Raw genomic sequence first — 12,501 nt, 5'->3', positions numbered from 1 at the left:
CTTTAAAATGAGAGATCCTCTGAGGTACCTTCCAGCTCTAAGACATCAGTGACCCTTCCATCATGGCAACATCAATGCAAATCTGTTCATAGTTGGGAGAGAAAGGGAGCCAATCTGATTAACTCTCAAACACATCAAAAGAGATGAATTTTAAGTTTTGGAAGGAAGACAGAAGAAAAGCAGGCCCCATTTTCCTTGACTCAATCCACGTATCTTCTTTCTTCCTTGTAGTAAAACTACATGCCCTAGAAATACTGACTGTCTCATTCACAACTCAACAGGTCTTTGAAATTCCAACTTGGAGGGAACAACCCAAATATTTAAAAAATAGATATGTCTTTGTAGCCTCAGGGAAAGCTAGAGGAGGGGAAGAGATAAGGAGAAGCTGGGCCTGCTTCATGCTTCTTACTCATTGCCTAAATTTCTTTTTAAGGTAATAAGAATGTGGTGACAAGAGAGCACTTGGACCGAATGAAGAACAGCTGCATTGTTTGTAACATGGGACATTCCAATACTGAGATTGACGTGGTAAGATACATACAGGTCCCCTTCGGTTTGGGTGACCTTTTCTGCTGTCTCCCAAGTGCCTCTGCAGAGGACACAGAAAACCTGGGAAGAGGGAGAGACAAAGGTCATTGTGTATCCTTAGTAGGGATACTCTAACTGGCTTACCCACAGTGAGTTTACTTGCAAGCTTGTGTTTTTTAATATTGCAAAGTTTCTTCCCAACTTAAGTATTTCACACAGGACCTTTTTCCCACCACATACTTGAGACTTACATTTCCATTCCTGTAGATGTAGATCTTGGAAGGTGCTTGATCATGTTGGACCTTTGACCTTTGACATATTCAGTCACCCTCTAGAAATTTTCTCTGTACTATGTTAACTAAGCCCCTATGTATTTATAACCATGATGGTGTTACTTTCTGTATTGTATTTTCATCAAACCTGAAAAATGTATCATCCTGGTCCTTTCTTCACTATTCATCCTAATTATGTTTACTCAGAAATAGCACTAGGTCTCACTCTTTTATTCATAATAGCGAATTAGGAGGTGTCATATACTTATTACCAAACTTATCAGAGCCAAAGTGTAACTTTCACTTTGGCTTTAAATTCTTATTGCGTGTTTCTTGCACAGTTGTATTACTCTGTGGGTAGCTGCCTCAGGAAAAACTCTCATCACCACTGGGGTACTCTGCCCGTCAGTATTGTCTAGCAGGGAATTATTGATGTATTGAGAGTCTTTCTCCATAACAGTTAGATAGTATCTTCTTAGGTTGTTTTGCATAACTCTCTTCTCTGTTCATTGGTCATTAAAAAGACAATAAAAATAGCCAGAAAAAAACATTTTAGCAAAGCCCTACTTCTGTCTCTGGGGGGCCTAAGTGGTACAGTTCCATTGAGCTCTCCCATCATGTTCCAATTATTAATTTAGTTGATTTAATTTTCCTGCTAGTTTCCTTTGTTGCCACATAATTCCTTTGCTGAAAGGTCAGATAGTTAAATTTCCAAACCCACAAAACATACAGAAGCCCATATACTATATTAGCCCTTACTAAATTCCTTCCCGAATCATTCTGGTTAGCTATTCCCCAAATGAGAAGATCCCAAAAGGGGGGAGTAGTCTTGCCCTGAATCCTGTTAGGAAATCATTCAGTCAGGTGAGGAGAAAGCAGTTCTTTGAAACTCTTAAGAAGTTTCCAAAACAGTCCCATAAGATGGTATTTAAATGTGAAGAAATTAAGACAAACTAAGTGAACTCACTACTCACTGTAGTGGAAAGAATGCTGGACTTGGAGTCAGCAGAAACTTGGATTTTAATCCCACCTCTGATTCTTAGTAACTATGTGACCACAGAGAAGTCAATTAACCTCTCTTAGCCTTAGTTTTCTAAATTGTGAAGTGAAATAACTACCTATAGTACCTACTTTACAAGGTTTTAGTGAAAATCAAATTAGATAATGGATGTAGAGTGCTTTAACAGACCTAAACATGCTGTTTAAATAACACCTATTATTATTGCTTAAGACTAACTTTGAATTATCCAGAAATCTTTGACCAGATCATAGGTTTCCTTCAAGGTTCTTTCCAGTATCCCCTTCTGATACAGCCTTAGTCTCCTGGAAGTTTTCTTCGTGTTTAGCCTCCTAGGGTTTCCACCAGACTGGAAAAAGGCTAGGACCAGGTATAGTTTTCCTCCCCAAACCAGAATGTAAGTAGCCTCTTAGAATATAAGACAGGGTAAGTACCTGCTGGTTTTGAAGGTGCCACAAGACTGTCAGCATCACCAACAATAAATAGATATTGTGTCAGCTTCCACATTTTTTTGTCTTGATACTTTAGCCCCTTCCCAATAATTGACTTAGAAAGGAAACTCCTTACTCTTACTTCTGCATATAGTTTTAGGGACATGACTTGACATCTTTACCGACTTATATTTTGTACAGATTCACAGAATTTTATACTTGGAATCGTAATTAGTGCATTTTTAGGAAGGGGAGGCATCCTACAAGGAAAAGACAAATATTTAGAAAGATGGATTCCATTCCAAGAAGCTTTGGTTTTCTGAACCCTCAAGGCTAAACAGTAGAGAATATAATTTTTGGCCCATGCTTATTTCTTTCTTTCATAGTAGCTCTGTCACCTATGGACAGCAGATAGCACCTGTGTCATCTATTATTGGCATCAAGAATGAAAACTTTGAAAACTGTTGCAAATTTCCATAACCTCAGAAGTCCATGACAGCCTGAGAATTATAATGCCGTGTCATTTTAGATAGTGGCTTTGTATTTTCTCTGTGTGCCATGCTGTAGGTTTGGAAACTCATTATAATAACCTCAACGGGATGATTTGACTCAGAGGAAAAGAATGCTCACCATCCAAAATCATAAAAGCCTCATTTATTTCACAATGCTAATTTATTTCTACTATATACTATTAATAGTAGTATCTCTATGTAGTTGGAGAAGGTTATCTTCACAGAACATGCCTTTCCTGGTAGTTCCACTCAAGGTAGTTCCACTCAAGAAAATTAAATTATTTATCATAAAATTGGCAAAGAAAATAGCATCACAAAGGAAATTGTACATTTTCAAGGGACATTCTCATTACGTTGTGATAGTCTGTTGAAACATACTTCTTCTGTATAGGAATATACCTGCCAAATGGAACAAAATACCCACGTCAGTGGGTTTAAGCATCCTCTCATCTGGTCATTTGACTTTTTTCTGAAGTCTACTCTATATTTTGGTGTTTGGCTGCTGTGAATAATGCTATTGCTCTTTGTGAGAACTTGGGACACTGTTAACTCTCGAGGTTCTCCGGAGCTGCTGTGCAGGCTTGTCAGGAGATAATTGGACTGCAGGGATCATTCTAGTTCTTCTATAAAATATAGAACCACCCTGAGTTCAAATCCAGCCTCAGATACATAACACTCACTAGCTATGGGACTCTGGGCAGGTCCTTAACCCTAATTGCCTCACCAAAAAAAATAAATAAAATAAAATATAGAACCAGTACACCCCCAGTATTCCAACTATATTTTACAGTCATTGATTAAAATATAAAAATGTTTTTGGTTAATGTTGGTATGGGTTGACTCAGCCCATTATATAAATAAAGGAAAGAAATATTCACCCCTAGATGCCAGGTTCATTGAGTTATACTATTGCCTGTGTATATACAATATGATGCTCCCTATGCTTCACATTCTAAATCTATGATTGATATGTCAGAAGGGCCAGATGATAGACTGAATAATAATGATGCTTGATGGGGAAGTTGCATTTCTGAAGATCTCTGCTTATGCCCTCTGAGTATTTTGTTGCTTTTGCCTCATTGGGTTGTAATAAAAATTTTATAAAAGATGAAAAAAATAAAGTAAAATATAGAACTGGGCAAGATTAAAAGTCTAGTGGGGAGCTTGGAGACCCTAAAGTACCAGTAACAGAATGTTTAGGAGGAAAGCAAGCATTTGTCAACAAATGAAATGCCAGAGTTTTCAAGCCATTCCAGAGCACTTAACAAGGCACCAATCAACAGGCACTCAGGAAGGGATAGCTCATGGTTGAGCATGGTGATCTCAGTGGCCCCAGTTGTAGCCTACTTGTCTCTAACTTGCTATTGATTTTTGTTTTGTTTGGGCCAAAATTGTGCCTCTACCAGTGTAAGGCAGCAGCTGCCCTGCAACTTAGAGTGTTAAAGAGTTACTTGGAGCACTGAGAAGTTAAATGACTTACCCAGGGTCACACAGCCAATGTGTGCCAGGGGTAGAACTTAAAGCAAGGCTGGCTCTCTATCCACTATGTCATACTACTTCTTTTTCCCTTTAATAATCCATTTATTCAAATTATTTTCAAATCAATATACGTTGTTGTTTTATACAACTCATCAGGATAATAAATTCCATGTTTGTTACTCCTTGGGTTGTCCTAAATATAATTTTACTTATGGTAATTATAACTATCAAATGGACCAAAATCCTGGACTGTTTTTTGTAAGGGTAGGCCGTTTATATCCTGGCTGCTGGATGGGTGGGTATTTTGGGACAGAGAGCTCTCTTCCCTTTGCCTTGGCAGTTTTCATCTTTGTCTTAGAGGAGGAAGACAGTACAAAACAATTGGAAAAAGAAAATTGTATTATCTTGAGTCTGTGCTAGTGGATTTGGAACTGATTGCTTCTACTAATAAACTAATGATTTTTTTCCCCTCATTCTCTGAATATACAATATACAGATATTGAGAATGAGCTGCAGAGAGTTTTACTCTATCATTGAGTAGTTTCTCTAAGGGCAGCCTCCTATCCACACGTTAGGTCGTGGAATATGTGTGTGTACGTATTATGTAATACACACACACACACACACACACACACACGACATAAAAGTAAAGGGGGACCCACCATCCCTTCAAAGTTGGATCCTAGGATAATGGGACATGGGGGCAGAGGCATGAGCCACAGCATACTATATGTAGGATTCTTGCTTTCTCTAACTAATTCCACCTAACTTAGTCCCTTTCTTCTGTGTCCCCTCAGAATGTATGTATTCAGGCTGCACTATACTAATTTAACCTTGTTTGCATGTCGCTTGTAAGTATTCTTAAGGGTTTTTTCCCACATGTGCGTGCATTCTGTCTTCAACTAAATTGTAAGCTCCCTCGAGGCAGAAACAATATCTCTGGTTTCTTTTGTGTATTCCATAGCACTTCAGACTGTGCTCAGAAGAGAGTGGAGGCTTGGTATTGATTGGGATGTGATAAACTGAGTGAGCTCTCACTGAGCCTAGATTTAATCTCCTGAAATAGAATAGTCCCAAGCAGCCTAGAATAGGTCCTCCCTATCTGGCATGGTGGTTGTGTCCTTCGGCTTGCAATTTGAAATGCTCCCTTACCTTGTACCTCCCCATTCCTGCTGGTGGGACTCGCTATGCTAATAGGATATTTTCTGCATGTGTTCTAGGCAAGTCTACGTACCCCAGAACTGACCTGGGAGCGGGTGAGATCTCAAGTTGATCATGTAATCTGGCCAGATGGAAAGAGAATAGTGTTATTGGCAGAGGTAAGCAAGCCTGGAAGATTATAACCCTGGGACAGAACAGTGGTATCAGAGCTGGGCTAGAACTGGCAGAAAGTTTCAGTGACTCTTTTCCACCCCCATGAAGACAAAATGTAAGAACAGAGTGTTTTCCCTAGGACCACTACCTCCTTTTCACCCTTTCCATGGTGCCAGTTTCTTAAGTCAGAAATCTAACTACTTTACCCATGACTTGTATTTCTAATTGTGAAAGGTCTTTTCAATCAGCAATTAAGAACCTATTTTGGTTCCCCACATTTCACCAGTTATCTTGTCTCCTTGTGTCACTCTGCAGGTTGAGTCAGATGGTGACTATTGCCATAGAAAGAACTGATGGATAAAAGCAAAGCTACTTTGTGAGATGCTCTCAAAGTGATAATGTCATTTGTGGGAAGGTTTAAATCGTTTCGGTGAATGTGAAGGGTAGATATTCCTGGCTGTAACCAAGGCTACGCTAGGCAGGTTTTGAAAACTACAGGCTTGATCTTGTGTCTCACCCCTGCTCCTGTAGCACTATTCAATATAGGGATGCTGAAAGTTTAGTTAAATATTTATTGGTTTATCTTGGGCCCTGTCCAACCTAGTGTCATTCTCATCTCTGTCCTCTGTATTTCCAGGCCAGTGCTCTACCTCTTACCTTCTTGACCCCTTTTCCCTCTAGCATTAGACTCCTGGCTGCTTTACTGTTACTCCTTCAGCCTGTCCTGAATTCTGTTTGCTCTGGATACTCTAGGCAAGAAACAGAGAAATAGCAAGGAATATGATAACCATTTCCCTGCATTTTCATTTTCCTAAGTTCTGTGTGCTTGTTGTTATTGTTATCATTTAAAAAAAATAAATTTAAAAACATTGAAATTTGTAGACTCAGAAATCTGGAAATATGGAAGTTTGGGGGCTCTCCATCTCTTACTCCAACCTCATCTCATCCTACCTTTCTAACTAAAATAAGGTGTTTGTAAGGAGGCTTTACCTATTTTCTTTCTTCACAAAATGAGTGGAGTACAGAATATTTAAATCTGTACCTTTGATGTTGCTTTGACGTCAACTCCCTGTCTGGTGACTTATTTCTAGTTGGCTTAGGAAGGCCCACCTAGCAATTTTGAAGACAAAAGCAAGCATTGCAATTGTTCCTGACTCAGAGTCAAGGAGAAAGGTTGTGAGGCTTCCTAGGGAACAAAGTAGGATGAGGCGGGAAGGGCTTTCTGGCGCATCCATTCTCTACAATCATCTATAGTCAGACTATGGGTCAGACTCCCTTTAGACTCAGCAAGACAATGGAAGAAGATGGAAGGAAAGCAGCTTTTCAAGAAAAAAGCCTTCCAGATTCTCTGGAGCTCCAAGAGGAAGCTGGTCCAGGATGACCCAAATACTAGCCCTCTTGCCTTTGTTTCTCTGCCCAGATTTACTTCAGTAGTGCTTCTAAACAAAAATTAATCAACAAGTAGGTTTTGGGTTTTTTTTAGTTTCTATCCCATCATGGTATGCTAAGTGTTGTGGCAGGTTACAAACACGACTCCTCTTCCTCTCAGCTCAGATGGTTGTGAAATATTTGTCTGTGGCTTGTCTTGGCCCTTCCTTCACTCTTCAAAGATATAGCTGCAGGTAAGGGAGGTTGCCCCAACACTTGCACGTCTCCATTGCTCCCTAGGGCCGCCTGCTGAACCTGAGCTGCTCAACAGTGCCTACATTTGTGCTCTCCATCACTGCCACTACTCAGGTGAGGCCAGCAGAGTGAAGAGTGGTCTTCTTGCTGGATTGTAGGTGAGGGGATACCAGGCTGGGTGGGAGTAGTCAGGGAGTCACTTTCTCTCTGCTTTATTTCCAGGCTCTGGCTTTGATAGAGCTTTACAATGCCCCTGAAGGACGCTATAAACAGGATGTCTACCTGCTGCCCAAGAAAATGGGTAAGGATGAACCCCATCCAGCACAACCCTGGACAGAGCAGCCTCAAGTGAAGAGAGGAAGCAGTATCTGGGTGGCCAAGCTCCTCTTCATGGATGGACGAGAGGAGAGCTAGAGCCAAGCAGGGCTGTAGTTGGGTCATTGAGATGCCCCATGCTTCATTGTATGCCTCCATGATAGTGTCAGAGAAGGGAACAGAGGAGGTAGAAGGATTTGGGGTAGGCAGAGTATTTTCTATTGCAACAGCCTTAAAGAGAGAGGAAAAGGAGATGCTGGCCAGCTGTATGTGATTCTTGTAGTGTCATCTCTGCTTTGCTCCCTTCCCCCTGGGCTGCTGATCACCCTAAATCAAACCCCTTTCTGACTAAACACCTCATCCTCCCACCCCCCAAACTCCAACTTCAGTCCATATAGGAAATTCAGCACCTTCTGATTGTCAGTGTTCCTGTAGGAGAAACAGAAATTTTAGTTTTAAAAGGCACCTGACCTTTCTCAAGCACCTAAAGAAATTCAGTATTTTTCTAGGCTGCTGAGGTATAAGTGAAGGAGTAAGTCCAGAAATAGTCTTGCTTTTCTCTACCAGTCTCTACAAACAGTTGCCAATAAGTTAGTTGATAATATATTACTATCTTGAGTACTCTGAAGTGATAGAGAACTAAGACAAAGGCTCTGTCCTCAGAGTTTGTGATCTGGTTGGGGTGACCAAATAATGTATGAAATGACATGAACAACATATATAAACTTGTAGATCTGTCCTACCTGAAACATGAGCAGTGAGGAACTTGGAGCAGAGTCAACTGGAGCCTTGATCTTTCTTGGTTTTTCCTCCCAGAACTCCCCAGATTCATTTCCTCGATTTAACAAAAGGGGAAACAGGCCCATAGTGCCACTAAATGACCCAGAGCTATTCATTGAGCCCAGGGCAGGACTGATGTTTGGGCTTGGGCTCCTCAAGCTCCTTGACTCAGTCCCTTTGTTATTTCCCTGATTTCCACCATTTCTGTAGATGTCAGCACCTTCCCATGGTTCGCTCAGTCAGTATTAGGAACAAATGTCTTAACTAGTAGCATCGGAAGCTTGAGTAGAGTCTGAAAGCCAAGTACTGCTCCCATGTGAGGAGTAGTAAAAGGAAGATGAAAAAGGGTGAGGAGTAAGGAGGGTAAGGGATGTTATCGCAGTATGGAGGAGAATCATTCACTTGGCCCCAGAAACTATAGTATTCATATCCCTAGAGCAGAAGTGGAAAGGGTGGTTGGGGAGCAGAGGTCCAAACTCACACCCTGGTTCTGGGGCCCGTTCCAGATGAGTATGTGGCAAGTCTTCATCTGCCCACCTTTGATGCCCACCTGACAGAGCTGACAGATGAGCAGGCCAAATACCTGGGACTCAACAAGAACGGACCCTTCAAACCGAACTACTACAGGTGACTTGGGCTCCCTAGGGTAGAGAGAGGTCCTTGGGAAGCCCCTGGGGGGGGCAAGGAGGAGGCACTTCTTAACCTTCTCTGCTAGACTTTGATGACCCCTAAATGGGGCACCTGTAACATGCACTGATCAAGGCTTTCCCTGTGGAGGGGCACCCTGCTGGTAATGCTCCCAGTACAAAATATCTGGTCTCTCTCCATTTCTCTGTATAGAGGAGAGTGGATCATTTCTACTGATACAACAAGCAGCCAATTTCCCACTCCCCAGATAGGATTTGGGTCACTATGAAGGAACCCTTTTATCTAGTTTCTGTGGAAGTCTCTGCTTCCCCATTTCTTCAAACAGGCAGACTGCTCTCACTACCTGATAGCCTCATCTTCTCTTGTTTCTTTTTCCCTCTAGATATTAAGTTCCTGTAACTGAAGCCAGAAGATGTTTTAAGGAACAGGACCCCAGTTCTTTTCTCCTCTACTGTACAGGACAAAACTCAGCAAGCTGCTTCCCTGGTCAGACCCACCCGCCATGCTTGCCCCATAGACCATGTGTTAGATTATTTATTTATTAAAAACTAGAGTCCTGTGCCCTCAGCCTCAGCCCATGGTGTGGTTACTGCCCTGAGGGCTGTGAGAGCCACAGAGGATGGGCTGGGAAGAAGGAAGAAAGGGAGTGGGGAACTCCCCCCTCCATCCCACCCTCTGTATCTTCAGCATCATTCTCCATTAGTTTTGAGGTTTTTGTGACAGCCATGTGTCTGTTGTCTAGGGTACCTTTACCATTCAGGGATTCCAGAGTCTTTGTCACTTAGGGCTTTTTGGGGGGAGTTTGGTGACAGATCTTCAGTAACTGACCCTCTTATCCTTCCCCAGGTGAGGCCTCTGGAAAGCCACTCAATCAGCATGGTCCCAGAGCCTCAGCCTTGGCCAGCACTATCACTGCCTTCTCTGACAAAGCTATTGAGGGGGAAGGGTGACAGCTTCAGTGAACCCCACAAATATTCAGCTGTACCTGCCTCTACTGGGGGTCCCCTTCCTTATCCAAGACTCCTTCTTATATGTTTATGGCCATTTGGACGTTGATTCTCAGGAGACTGTGCCTCCATGATTTTCTCAGCAGCTCTGGTATTGCTTGGATTTTTTTTTTTAAACCAGCTTTCCAACTCAACCAAAGCTCTGTTCAGGAAGTAGGAACCAAATCCACGAGGGTCTGTCACTCTGTTCTCATGCTGTATGGCTGGATAGCATCTCAGGAAGCCCCTCTAGGCAAAACTGGAATAATCTTGGAGGAGAATTTGTAAGACTCTTTCTCCCCATCTTGCTGTTGCTGCCCAGAATTGCCTCTGAGACTGAGCAAAGAAAGAATATGTATTCCTTAGGCAACTCAAGTATGTTTGGAGTTCAAGAAATGAAACAGACTCTCAGGCCTGCAGCTTAGCAAATTTGGGACACCTTCTAAAGGGGCTAAGAATTCCTGCCTTCTGGCCGAGCTGTTTTGTAAGTATCCCTGGGCTTATATGTACAGGGGATCACAGCTAGTTTGATTAGTTTTACTTCATCAAATATTTATCCCTATGGCCATTACCATTGATGGAGCCAAGATCCAGTTTCTCTGTTGTCTGACTTTTGTCCTTTCTTCTCTGCTGAAATATCTCTGCCTGTCTTCTCCCTTCTCTTTTCCCTTCCCCAACCCCCACTTAACATCTAAAAATCCTGTATTGTCTATCATCTAGAGGTGGTTTCTGGGGCAACCCTAGTAGTGTCAAGTAGAATTTATTAAGATAAGCATCCTGGGACTCTGTAACTCATTCCATTGGTGGATTCAGCTTTGGTTCTCCCCTGGAAGTGCCTAGTGCTGGCACTGGTCTGGACTGGGCTGAGTCTTGAAAAGAGACCAGGTAGCTTCCAAGGATTAATGTTGGATCTAGGGTAGCCCCAGCTATCTTTGACTACTCGGGAACTTCAGTCCTACCTGAAAACTACCATAAACCATTTGGTTTTAGAACATCATCTGGACTGCTTCTGGTCCTTCTGATCAGATTTGACCCAGGCCAGGTTTACCAGGGCTATGCTAACTGAATTCTCTTGCCCTACTCTACCCCTTCAGGTCTTACCTAGTCTTCTTCTTTTACCCTCAGGGCCAGCCTGGAAGTGACCTTACCTTTGGGATATGGAGAGGAGAGGCTTAGATAAGTAACCATTTGCCTCAGTAAAATATATTTGCTAAGTTCTAATCCACAAACCCTGGTCCTTTAGAGTACTATCAGCCATTGTTGGAGAAATCCCACTTGTGCTTTTGGTACTTGAGGGTGTTCCCTCTGCACCCTATTACACTTCCCTCTAAGGAAGATCATAAGTGTCTAGACCATTCCTTCTCTCCTGCTCTATTATGCCCCTCCTCTTCTTCTCATTTCTATGTTTCATGGGTACTTATTGGTCCCCTGGTCTCCCAGACAAAGCAGATTCCATCAGTTAGGTACCTTGGACTCTGATGTTCCCTTGAATCGGAAGCCCCAGCCTACTGTTCTCCAGGGCCTGACTCTTTATGGAGCTCTGTACCTGGAACTTAAAGATCATGGGCTACCCCATTTGTTAAAGAAGCCCATTGTGTTATATACTGCTTTAGAGGAGTAAGGTGGGTGCCCTGGGTTCCCGAGTTAAGTGGCCAGTGCTGTCTCCCAGAGTAGTTTGAGTTTTAGATAACCTGTCTTAACTTCTCCTGGAGCTCTGGCCCATTATCCAAAGACAGGATCCAGGAATAGGTGCCCTTAGTTTTGAATTTGGGAGTACCCTTTGTTGTCTACCTTTTGAGTTTGGGACCTGTCAGATCATTGCTTCAGGTGCACAGCCTAATCATCTGGGAACAGGGGAAAGAACTACTTGTTTTGTGTCTGGCTCCAGCATGTCGGAGGTGCTGTTCTCATCATTGAACTTACTGATTCTTAGCCCTTATTTTAACTTCCATGTAGATATTTATATATTTTTTTTAAATAAGAAAAATAAAACTGAATGCCCCACCTCCCTCTCCCACTTCTGAGCGCAGCTCTCCATAGCCACACACTCCTATAAAGCTTTTTCCGCTGCTGGCTTCTCCCTCAACAGATCCAGAATTGCTGCTATGCTCCTATGGTTGTCTCAGCATTAACTCTGTTGTGATTTTTAAAAAGAAATCAAAATGCATTGTTGCATAAAGCTTTTTAATTAAAAAAATTAGGAAAGGAAAATAGGCAACACCAGCAAATTATACATGGACAAGTCATTCAATTCTGAATTCAATATATATACACATATATATATATATACACTTATATATCACATAAAATAATCATCTAATTCTTATTGTCATTCTACTAAAAGGAAATAAAATATCTGAGGACCTATCATTCCAAAAGACTGTTGGAAATCTTCATGTCTGAGTGATTGTATTAGATCAGCAATAACTACTCTGTAATCTCAAAACACAAATAAAATGTTCATCAATCGATTTAGTCCTCTGAGTGTATTCACTACTGCTGTCAACTAACAATCTAATCCAGGTGAGAGAGGTCTCTAGTCAGAAAGGGAGGGGAAAACTCTGAACCTGGGTAGAAAATGAAAAGGCTTGATAC

General features: G+C 41.9%; 1 protein-coding gene across 7 annotated transcripts in view; it reads left to right on the top strand.

Moving 5' to 3' along the window:
• AHCYL2 (adenosylhomocysteinase like 2) overlaps positions 1-12,377 on the top strand; it is a 151,689-nt gene extending 139,312 nt beyond the window's left edge. For 4 of the 7 annotated variants that reach the window (XM_021002269.2, XM_021002273.2, XM_021002272.2 and 1 more), the window contains 5 exons: positions 434-528; positions 5,461-5,559; positions 7,223-7,291; positions 7,400-7,478; positions 8,779-8,903. In XM_021002269.2, the coding sequence (XP_020857928.1) occupies positions 434-528; positions 5,461-5,559; positions 7,223-7,291; positions 7,400-7,478; positions 8,779-8,903 (467 nt within the window). Of the gene's footprint in view, positions 1-433; positions 529-5,460; positions 5,560-7,222; positions 7,292-7,399; positions 7,479-8,778; positions 8,904-9,302 lie in introns of those variants that run through there. The other 3 variants (XM_021002267.2, XM_021002271.2, XM_021002270.2) reach the window with 1 other exon arrangement.
• The last annotated feature ends 124 nt before the right edge of the window (positions 12,378-12,501 follow it).

The sequence above is a fragment of the Phascolarctos cinereus genome, unplaced genomic scaffold, assembly GCF_003287225.1.
Source record: "Phascolarctos cinereus isolate Bilbo 61053 unplaced genomic scaffold, phaCin_HiC Scaffold_1;HRSCAF=81, whole genome shotgun sequence".
NCBI classification, from domain to species: Eukaryota; Metazoa; Chordata; class Mammalia; order Diprotodontia; family Phascolarctidae; genus Phascolarctos; species Phascolarctos cinereus.
This window is presented reverse-complemented; position numbering and strand designations above follow the sequence as displayed.